This window comes from Ctenocephalides felis, unplaced genomic scaffold (genome assembly GCF_003426905.1).
Source record: "Ctenocephalides felis isolate EL2017-DRISC unplaced genomic scaffold, ASM342690v1 CF-g0.4_SCAFFOLD_01886, whole genome shotgun sequence".
Taxonomy (NCBI): domain Eukaryota; kingdom Metazoa; phylum Arthropoda; class Insecta; order Siphonaptera; family Pulicidae; genus Ctenocephalides; species Ctenocephalides felis.
This window is the reverse complement of record NW_020538040.1, coordinates 145,593,624-145,605,524: the sequence shown is the minus strand read 5'-3', so window position 1 is coordinate 145,605,524 and position 11,901 is coordinate 145,593,624. Positions and strand designations below refer to the sequence as shown.

At 30.0% G+C, this 11,901-nt stretch overlaps 2 protein-coding genes across 2 annotated transcripts in view; one reads left to right on the top strand and one right to left on the bottom strand.

Annotated features, from left to right (window-relative positions):
• Positions 1 to 5,131: 5,131 nt before the first annotated feature.
• LOC113375828 (eukaryotic translation initiation factor 4E-1A-like) lies at positions 5,132 to 8,705 on the bottom strand. Its single transcript, XM_026615776.1, has 5 exons — positions 8,413 to 8,705; positions 8,164 to 8,357; positions 7,886 to 8,063; positions 6,565 to 6,652; positions 5,132 to 5,421 (listed from the first exon to the last, which is right to left on the bottom strand). Exons 1-5 carry the CDS (start codon positions 8,434 to 8,436, stop codon positions 5,255 to 5,257), a joined length of 651 nt encoding a protein of 216 aa, XP_026471561.1. The 5' UTR covers positions 8,437 to 8,705; the 3' UTR covers positions 5,132 to 5,254.
• Positions 8,706 to 11,105: 2,400 nt separating this feature from the next.
• Positions 11,106 to 11,901, top strand: part of LOC113376031 (ubiquitin carboxyl-terminal hydrolase MINDY-3 homolog) — a 6,530-nt gene continuing 5,734 nt past the window's right edge. Inside the window, exon 1 of the mRNA XM_026615961.1 lies at positions 11,106 to 11,165. Within this exon, the coding sequence (XP_026471746.1) occupies positions 11,106 to 11,165 (60 nt within the window). The remainder of the gene's footprint in view (positions 11,166 to 11,901) is intronic.

Genomic DNA, 11,901 nt, shown 5'->3' with positions numbered 1-11,901 from the left:
AAATATCTTATAAAAACTAATCCATCAGCTCTCAGTCTATAAGGTTGAGGGTCAACGGTCACTTGCTCCCGATAAGGCAAGGGAAGCTGTATCGCACCCGCACCGCATGATATGCATGGACTGGGCATACCGGACGCAAGCACGTATGCTTACCAAATATTTATAGACATTCATCTTATCGATACACAAATTCGACGCACGAATTATTATAAAAAAAACTTACATTTATTTTTCATACTCGGTGTCGAACCGCTTCTTATTATACAGAGTGAGGATTTTTTTTGTGAAATATGTGTAAATAAGACACAGATGCGAATTTGATGAAGAGATGATTTATGGATTGCAATGTAATATTGTTATATAAAATAATTCAAATTGTAATATGTATGAGCTGAAACAAATTAGCAATTGCATTGCTGCAAATAGTTTAAATATTGGTTTTAAACAATAAGGTAGATTTTTAATAAAAAATACTTTTATTACAAAAATAAAACTGGATAACCATTAGGATGCATTCTAGAATTAGTAAAAAATAATTATCACAAAAAACAATAATTATCACAACAGATTATATATATGCCAAATTCTACACATATCTTCTTCATATATTCAATATAGAATTTTTTTAATTTTACTTTGTTTAATTTTAAATTTAGATAAATGATAAAATCAAAAACATACAAATGGTTATAAATGTACTTATCAACATATAAAAGCATTTTAATAATTTTAAAATACTTTAATATTAATATCATTTTACGATTTAACTATCATTTTTTGTTTTTCAGAATCTATAAAAAGTATAGACAAAAGGGTATAATGAAGACTGGGTAAAATTGTGTCTGGGTACAGTCGTCAAACAGCTGAACTATACTAATTTTGAGATAGGATTCAAAGGGAGAAAGATGAAGTATGATTGTTCGAACAAGTTCCTATTATTGCTTTCAGTCAGTGCCTTACATTAACATGATCTGTACACCGAAGTGCTTTTAAAGAGTAAAAAGTAAGTTTTCATGTTCAAGTTCTTTTAATAATAACTGTTAATTGTATATAGATAGATCACTTTTTGTTACAAATTTTATGGGTACGGTTGTGACATGTATTTTTTGTCCTTTTTCGGTGAAGATTAAGCAGATGACAAAAATCTAATTTAGTGAATACATAATACGAAAGAGAAACGGAAAATTCAATACAAGAAAACATTTTTTTTTCGAAAAAAGGATGCAAGTCTTCTGATTTCTTCTGTTACTTAGTGGATTGGATTCTTGGCGGATCAGCTAATTTGAGATATACTTAGGTGCATCTAGTATTTTAAGTATTTTATTTTGTGGCCTTAGCAAAAAACTGGTTTGACTTACGCTACCCCAAAGAAAAATGCCGTATGTTCATATTGGATTCAAGTCTACTTTATATACCATAATCTTTTTATAAGTTGTTAGATTCGTCTTCGGACCAAATAGCTAGTATAATTTTTCCAGGTAAGTCGACTGTCCAAATGAAAGCCAAGGTGTTTTACATGCTCATTTTGATTTTGAGTTGAATTCCATTGATTGTGATGGGCGAAACCCAAAAAGTTAACAAAATTTCAAATGCATTTAAAAAATGAATCATTTTTGATAATTTCCTAATACACTATTGATTAATTAATTTATTGTAATGTCCAACAAAAAATCAGCCAGCTTGATATCAAGCAGTAATGATATCAGATTTTCACTTGAAATTGTAGATCTCTCATATGGTATTAAGTGAAAATTGACTTTGGGGGTCGTTGCTGCAATATATTTAAGTAAGGTGACCATATTTTTTTGCATGAAATCCGGGACGGAATGCGTGCGCGAGCGGGGGGGGGGGGGTGTTGGTGAGCTAAAAACTTATATGCACATTATTTGGGTTCAAATGTTCGTTGAAATATATTTAAACATATATTGGCAATCAAAACATTTTTAACGGGACAAATATTGCTTTTAGAAGAAGCCGGGACGCAAAATCGGGACTGTCCCGGTCAATCCGGGACGTATGGTCACCTTAATTTAAGTCACTATTTGAAACATATTTAATATATTCTCATAAGAAGGAGAATGATCAACCAATGGATTGCGTTTTGGAAACACTATATTAAGGAATGCACATCACAACAGTAAATGAACCAATACTTCTGTTTTTTTGTTATTTTTGAACAGCAATCAGAACCTAATAGTTCTATAAGCTGTTGTGCTGATTTGCCTTAATTCTGTTTGGTAGATTGAAACCCAATCAGTTGTCACATCTCTGCACGATATTTTTATCGTTACAGCAATGCCAAGTGAGGGCTATTTTCACTCGGAAACATATATTGCTATGCAACAGGCTGCTCAAAGTGGGTATCAAACTCGGGACTTCTGAATCAAGCCCGTCGTTCTTAACCGTTTACCTACGGGCCAGCCCTAGTTCTGAATTAGAAACCAATCCATTTTTTCAAAATGTTTGTCGCCCATCATATTACGTTTAATGAATACGGTAAATATATTATATAATGAACAAGTAATTTTCGACTTTTGCACTCAAGCCTTATAGAATAATATACTCAAGACTCGGATTGCATCTCATTCTCAAGCATTAAAACGTATATACTCTGACGAAACAAAGGAACGAAATCTGTCAAGAATAAAATTTACAGTGCTGAAAAATAAATTAAACGACGTGGGCTGTGGGATGGAGTGATATTTCATGGTGTGTCATAGTGATAACTGACAATTATATCTGTAACATTTCCATCGAATCCAATTTCCGTGCGCGATATTGCTCAATTAACGGCCGCCCGTTTTTTCTCCTCTCAGCTACCGTGCCGCGAGTGGCGGCACGAATCGCCGTGTCTTCGCACGACGCGAACGATTGGAAGGGACACCGGAGGATAGTTTGGGATAATAAAAATATAATTATTTACTCATATGTATATTTACTTGTTTTTGGTGACTTTAATTAGGAAATATTATTATTTTTATATAGGACATTTTTTTTAACTTTAAGTTATGGTAATCGCAAAAAATCGAAAATGATTTTTTTTATTTTTCTTTACGTTTCAAAGGTTTCTGAACATTGTGGCATACCTTATATTTAGAAAAAATGGATGTATGTGTGTGTGTTCTTCCTGAACAAAACAGATTGTATTTAACGTGTAAATAGGAAAATGTAAAAAACGATAAAAAAGTAAACTAGTGGTGCATGGCATCGTGCCTTAAGGTAAATTGCTGCATCTTCCCGTACAGTAATAAAATATTAGAAAAATTTGAAATGTTTTTAAATATATTATTATAAATACTGTAACATTCATTCTTCGTATTTTATAGACAAAATATTAAAACATATAAATTTAGATTTTTATTATTATTATTATTTTTTATAACCAATCTGAACCTTGGGTTCAATGAGGTTATTGGCTGATGGGTGTAGGGCTTTTAGAAATTCCCCCAGTGGGGAATTTCCTTACATAAATATATTGATTGTTAATTTATTGAATCTTGCGGCCTGAATCTTGTCTCATAATTCTATGAATTATATAAACTGAATTTCAATGTTAAAATTATTTATAGAGAATAAAAGTGAATAACTCTCGTTACTTTTACTTTACGACAAGGTTCATGCCCTCCTATTAGATTGAATGGTGATTTGGTTCCTGTATCCAATGTTGTTAAATATCTGGGAATACATGTAGATAGAAGACTAACCTGGCATGAACATATTTTAAAGAAGCGTCACCAGCTTGAATTAACACGTAGACAACTTAATTGGTTAATGGGCTGAAAATCACAAGTCACAATAGAAAATAAACTCCTAATATACAAGACAATTATTAAACCAATATGGTCCTACGGCCTACAACTATCGGGTGCGGCCAGTAAATCGAACATAACTATTCTACAAAGGTTCCAAAATAAAATTTTGAAAGAAATCGTTAACGCTCCAAAATACGTTCCCAATTGGTTGATACATCAAGATCTCACAATTCGAACTATAGAAGAAGAAATTAGTCTTTACTGCAAAAGCTCGTCTAAGTCGTCATCCAAACCTATTAGCGTTAGATCTGCTCTAGCCTTCACCGCCAAAGCGTCTCAAAAAAGAATCTGCAATAATTTACTACAAAATATAACATAACATCTAAGAAGGTGCTATTGCAGGATAGCGATCCTTCTCACGCAGTCAAATAATATATAACTGTAACAATATGGCTGAATGTACTTTGTGTAGCTTGCTATGAAAAAAAAATAATAAAAAAAATTAAATTATTGTAGATTGAATTCAAATTAACATCCAAATTATATTCGATATTCAAAAAATGTTTTTTGAAAGCAAACAGTTTTTGAAATTATTCAAATCGAATGCGTCGTTCTCGCAAAAACTACCATTTTTTACACATTTACCTCCGTATCTTGGCTGGACTTCTTCTGCCAAAAACTAATAACCATTTCACCCCATCTTCACAAATTAAATGTTTTCTGAATCATTTCAATCGGATGCCCGGTTCTCGTAAAAAAACAAATTTCCATTGTTTGCACTCTTTGCTTCGTGTCTCGCAAACGGCTGGGCCGACCTTTTCCAAAAACTAATCAGCACTTTTTCAATCATTCATATTGGTTGAGCGGTACTACCGAAAACGTCGACGAGCAATTGTATCAGCACATACTTACACACTCACTCTTACACACACACGTACATACACGCATTTCATTTTTTCTTAGGTATGCCAGAATGTTCAGAAACCTACGAAACATGAAGATATGCAAAAAATTTTATTTTCCATTTTTGGCTCAAGACTGTAATACCTTACAGGAAGTTAATAATTCAGAACAAGTTTTAATATAATATTATGTTTTCCTGTTTTCTAATTCATTCAAAAATTTACAACAAAAATTTGATATACTTTATAAAATAACTAAATTTGATATACTTTATAAAATAATTAGAAGAAGAACCAATGAACACTCGGATTTTATATACAGTTTTGTGCACGGCGTGTTTTCATTAAAATAAAAGAATAAAATTTAAAAAATATATATTAAAAATTTAAGTCTTTTGGGACTTAAACATTTATATTAATTACCATTTTAAAAACTAATATAAAAATAATTTAGTAATATCTAAGTGGGTACGTGAACATGACATTCTTGCAATGGGCGGAATAATTTGTCTTGTGGCGAACACTTTTAATTATCGATACGTTAATGTTAAAATGGATATTGTGTAGAATTAGTTCTATGCTTGGTCCAGTTTTCAAATATCAAATCAAGTATGCGTATCTTGGTGAGACTATCGTGTGCTTGAGCTTAGCGTTGTTGTGTGTTTGGTAGCCGATGTAATTTCCAGGAGCTATTGCCAACTGCTGTTTTAGGGTTCTGCCAATTGCCACTATTGACGGGGAGTGGTCGGCATCGGCTGTCCATAAAGCTATGGTAAAGGTATAATTTCATTCAATGATTATATATTTATACAAATATATATATATATATATATATATATATATATATATATATATATATATCGGCAATAAATCTATGCAAAAAAACTCATAAAATTTATTATATAAATACTCACCCTGAATATTTTCTTTTAATTATGTAATAATACTTGTGTAGATCAATATTAACACTTTAGGGACGGCTGTCCACCTGAGTGGACAAACATTTCCTGTGAGGCACATGCTATTTTATAAACAATGACTCAGTTTGCTTCGAAAAGTTGAATAAATTACATATAGCAGTGATAAACAGTGTTGTGTTTTAAAAATAATTTTAAGTAATTTTAGAAGTATTTTTAGCCCTGTTCTTTGCTATATAGTCTTTTTTTAATATTTAAAACGACCGAGCGCTTTTAAATATGGCAAAATTTTGTGAATTAAGCAGTAGTGAGTTTCAAATAGACATTCATACAGACAAATTTTACGAAATTACTATTCGCACCGAAAATAGTGATGAATGTGATGATGATATTATCCAACCAACAGAAAGAAGAAGAATTTCGACAAATTAAATGAAGAGCGGAAAGATATTAGCGAATGTGCCGATTCTCCTTCAATAATCGAGTTTGACATACATAAACTAACACCCCGACTACAAATACCAAGCAATATAAGACATCCAATAGATTATTTTACTTTATATTTTACAAATGAATTATTAGACAATATAACAGAAAAAACAAACCATTATGGCAGCACAAAAATGAACAAATATACTGACTAATCAGTGGCATATTCTAAATGCGAGAGAAAGAAAAACGGATCGTATTGTCTGTTCTGACAGAGAAGCACCAGGATGAAGGCGGCGGACAACATTTTATTGCAAATCATGTCAAAATCAATCAGCTATGCATTCTGGAAATTGTTTTGAACGTCACCATTCTTTATAAAATGATTAAAAATAAATTAATATTATAAATGTATGTCTTTCAATAACCACAAATTTTTATCAAACAAATTGCATAACATACACAATGAAATCAAGTTTACAGCCGGTAGATTGTTTTGAAATCGGTGCCGTCCCGCAAGTGTTAATAATATTTGCTAATAAAAGAATAAGAACTATATATTACCTACGGTGTCACCGTTTTCACTTAAATTCACCGAAGCACCGCAAATGTATAGTGAATAATCAAATATTTCACCTACCATGCACAACACCTGAAAAAATAAATACAAATTATTCAAAACAAAATATTAGTTAAATTAATAAATAAAGAGTTATGAATTGCATTTTCATTTGATTTTTTTCAATAATTGAATCATGTGATTTGTAATGAGTATTGTTAGATTCGATAATTAAAAGTTTCCCATACCCCCGAAATGTAGACAACATTTATAAGTAAAAATTTAAATAAATATTTTTTTCTGAGAAAAGAAAGCTAATACAATGAAACCTTAATTATGTTTCCAAAATAAAAAAATTATTAAACTTTCAAACTTTTTGAATTTCAGTTTGACTCATTCTCAGTTGAAAAAACTCCAAAATATAATATACTGAATATTGTAATTAATAAAATAATTAGGTTCCGGTTTGGCCGGGACAGTCCCGTATTTCTACCTTGTGTCCCGGGTTTTTCTAAAAGCAATATTTGTTCCGGATTTAGATTTTTTGTCCCGATTGAAAATTAATAGTTAAATTAACAAACATTATGAAAACAAACGAACAAATTCTAAATTATTCGAATTTTGAAAAAAATTGAATAGAACATATAGATCGTAATATATAAGACATATTATAATAGCATAGATAAGAATGTATTAAGGAAGTCCACAATTCTGATTAAAAAAAAATTATTCATATAAAAAAAAATTATATAAATAGCATATGTTATTTAAAAGACCAAACCCCCGTCCCGGATTAGCATAACCAAAAATAACCGCCCCAGTTATGACTTAAAAAAATAAGGTCATCTTAAAAATAACCAACAATCATATTATACAGTAAAGTAAAACTAATGTCTAAAAAATTTTTTTTTGCTGAAGATGAAGGATCTCGAAACGTATGAAAGTCTAATATAAACAACATATATATTTAACATAAAAACATATAAATTTAATTAAAAAAATCAAATTAAAAAAAATGAACTCTTGTAAACGTACGCATAAGTTGTTCATAAAATACGCATAAAATACGTCTTAAATTAATATAATGGCATAGATATAAACGTTGTTCATAAAATACGCTCGGCTTAATTTAAAAAGCACTTATAAGTTTACAGTATATAATAAATAATCTATTTGAAATTATTCTAAACAACTATTGATTATTCTCATTTCTTGAATGTTTAATTACGGTACGGAAAGTTCCAGCAATTTGCCTTAAGGCACGATGCCATGCGCCCCACTATATTCGGTATGCAATAATGCTATAATAATCATAAATGTTCTTACCGTGTTAAGCCAAGTTTCGTGCAAATCCATATCTCGTTGGGCTACATCCAAATGGATAGCCCACTTTCCGCCTCGAATGTTAGCAGGATCCTCCCACACTGGTCTTATTCCTGGTTTAAAGATACCAAATGCACACCCGTTTCCTAAGTCGTGGGCCAATTTCACATGGTTATGACATCTATGATAACAGAAGAGGAATAAAATAAAATAAAATGATTAAAATTGTTGACAGCTAGGCAGATTTATTGAGAACGCCTAGGTTGACAGTTGAAACTCACGTCCAAAAATCTTCGACAGTGTCAAAAGTTACAACGGGTACTTGATGCAGAGAATAGTTGGTGTCTACTCCTTTTTGATAGTGCCACAACGTCCAAGGCCTAACTAGGGCATGTTTAAACATTACTGGCTGGTTCTCGAATACAGATGATCTGGTTCTGTACGATGCCAGAGCGTTGAAATAATCAAGATGATTCTGAAAATATTATTGTTAAATAAAATTCTATATTGATTAAGTAAATGATGTTTACCTTCTGTGGATTATTGTTATCCATTGCTGCCCGAAAATATTCACATTTGTTGTTTTGTGCTAGATGCTTCGATTCGATGAAAAACAAAGGTTCCGAGCCTACGTGATCAGCAATCGATTGCACATTGTTTTATGTCGATGCCTACTGTATTGTTATAAGTGACATTTAGTAATTCCGTTAAGGCAAATAATAATTTACAGATTAATTGAGAATTAAAATTTGTGTTTAACAGCAGAAAAATATAAAGATCTCCTTAAATTATTTTCCTAATTAGTGAGGTGAAGTATGAGCTGTTTATGTCAGTTGTCAATAATGCTAAATAAAAGAGTGTTTTTAAAAGCAGTGACATTTCCATCGAACGTAATATCGTATATAATATTTCCATTAATTCCATTTTAGTATTTGATTACTTAAATAATAAATAAATTAATAAATAAATAAATTGATTAATTAATTACTAAATGAAATTAGTTTTCAAAACAAAGATAATATGCAGCACTCATCAGATTATTTTCGTGAAGTTTGAATTATTTTGTGGCAGCTGGCAATAATTTTAAGTAAAAGAGTGTTTTTAAAAGCAGAATAGTATTATTTATATTTTGTACATTATGGCGCTAAATGTGTGTTAAATACTAGATGAATAGCCAAAACCTACCTAACAAAGAACAAAAGAGATGAGCAAGTCTTAATTAGTGAAGGTGAATGTTAAAAATTAAGCAAAAGTTAAAAATTAAAACTAATTATAAAATACTTGTAATAAACTATAATGCTTAATCAATCGCAACAATTTTGATACGAAATAAGACCAGGCAATGCATTTGTATTTGCAATTCATATTATTCTATCATATTATTTTTTTTTCAAATTTTATTCTGCAATCTGTTTTTTTTATAAACAATAAGCAAAGACTGCTAACAATAAATATTGTACAATATTTTTTTTAAAAAAAAGTAAATAACATTTTGATAACAATTATGGGTCGTTCAATAAATGGCTTCTTTATCGTTTAGCGATAAAAACTTTGATCTTGCAACCAAAGGATTTATTTTCAATACCCATCTCGGAAAGTTTGATATCAAGCAGTAATGTAATCGGCTTTCACTTAAAAATATAGATCTAAAATTTGTTTCGAATTGAAAATAGCCTTTCCTCAGCATTTTTGCATCGAATTAAAAATATATCATCCGTACCGTACTTAAAATAAAAATATATCAAATATAATTATGGAAATCTTAAATTTCAATACAACCAGAACTCTTGAAAAGTTTCATAAGACTTTTGCCATTAAAAAATGGATTAAAGATCAAGAATTGGTTTTATTATTTGTTCAACTCTGTAAAATAAAAAGTAAAAAATAAAAAGTAAAATAATGGAGTTGTTTAAATGAAGAAAAATAGTTGAGCTATATTAAATTTCTGGTTGGAACTATCTAGTTCTACCACAATAAAAAATGTCCCAAAAATTGAGGATATATAAAAATGTAGTTTTATGGTTATTTCACAATTATGGCTATTCCTAAATATAGAAAAATAAATTATTCAGTTATAATGTAATGAATTTGAAAAACAGGTTGATTTCCAATGAAAATATTTCTTGGGCATATAATTCATTTATAATTAAGGAGTTAATTTTAAAAATAGTACAAGGCACATTAACCTTTCAATATCAAAAATATTTCAAAATGCTACTTAAATATTTAACTATAAAATTTAAATTTAGGATTTTAATATGCCAACCTAATATTGGAAACAAAAAAATTACTTATACCGTTTTCAAATTTATTTATTTTATTATTTTTTATGTAAATTTGAACAACATTCTTTAAGAGGGTATTCTTGTTTAGAGACATAAATCTCATGCAATTTTTGAAAGGTCGTAAAAATGGGCAAACAATATTTTTACTACAATTTTTTTTTCAAAGTTATTATGTATATAATATATATTATTAATGTCTTGAAAATATATAAAAAAAAGAGCAATTAGAAATAGTTATTAGGTTATAATTGTAAAAGATTGTGAAGTCGGGGGTTTCGAAAAATTGGCACCTAATTATACCATGATTTTAGCACATCAAATATTTCGAAGAAAAAGATTTATATAATTATTAATTTAGAACACTATCGCTTTCGTATGAACTATGTACAACCCAAAAATATTAATATAACTGTTAAGATAACTAATCAATTATCGTCTATTTGATGCGAACGTCTTTCATTTAATTTTAATTAAGATTCTTCTGAGCTTCTGAAAAGATGGAATTTATCCGCTATATCGGCTGAACTAATCTCAAAACAATTACATACAGTAACGTATGAGGCATGCGTCGCAGTGGGTAAACCATCCATTTAATATGCTAAACAACGTTTGCCGGACCAGCTGGTATATATATATATATATATATATATATATATATAAATCTTTACCATCTCATTAAAAACATTAAAAGGGAAGCAATCAAGAAAAGCAATCGTATAATATTGTTAACATCGTGCATGTGTTGTTAAGAGCCGTGCGTTACATGTTACATGTCTTAATGTTCTCATTCGTCATAAATTTTATTGCTTTTATATTTATGCAGATATGCATAATGTGGTCGGTTACTACATCGAACGCATGTCCAATTCTGTTCGTTTTATTTCGGTCATAACTCATCAGCACTGACACTGTCAAATTAATTTCAAATTAAAATAATAATGTTTTTAAAACGTGCAAAACATCATCAACGTTGGGTCTGTGTTTGTGGTCTGGAGAACGTACGAAAGCAACGAATTATTTATTAACTTTTCGTGGGGTAAGTTATATAAATCGAAAATGATTTTTTTTTTAATTTTCTGATCACTGTGGAATGCATTAGAGAAAATTGATATTTGTGTTTGGTATACATGCATGTACAATCAGATATATTATTTCGTTCATGTTTTCGAGAGGTGGGCTAGCACCAACTAGTCCCAGGTTCGCTGGTTCGATTCCCGCTACGCCAAACCTGACATCAGGCAACTATGATGTCAAATTTCCACTTGAGGTTATAGATATCAAAATATAGCCTCGAGTGAAAATCGCCACCGTGGGTATAGTTGCATATATAATAAAAAATGTCAGCAATACTTTGAGTATAGATAATAGTCATAACTGGACTGGACAACTACTGGGTTGCCATCCATTTAAGATTCATATAATAAGAAAAGTCTAAATAATTACTGAATGTCCTAAAGTGTGACAGATTGTAGTTAAAATAAAAACAAAAAAAATGTTTTTGAGAGAATTATACAACCGATTTGAATGGTTAAAAATTATTGAGTCATACAAACGGGTAAGTCATAAGTCAATTTGCTTTTTGAAAAGGCAGTCTCAGTTGTTTCCTAAATAAAAATTGTATGTAGAAAAACCATCAGAATTTGCCTCTTAAGGTTTTCAAGAAAATGAATCAACCTAAAAACTAATCTTCAACTCTTTTATGGAACCAGAATGTTTTTTAATCATTGGTCTAAT

Excerpts from the sequence above, each read along its gene's own strand:
- LOC113375828 (XM_026615776.1), bottom strand. The coding sequence starts at position 8,436 with ATGGATAACAATAATCCACAGAAG. Across the intron at positions 8,358-8,412 it reads ATAACAATAATCCACAGAAG|AATCATCTTGATTATTTCAA; the intron begins GTAAACATCATT and ends TAATATTTTCAG. Across the intron at positions 8,064-8,163 it reads ACTGTCGAAGATTTTTGGAC|ATGTCATAACCATGTGAAAT; the intron begins GTGAGTTTCAAC and ends CTGTTATCATAG.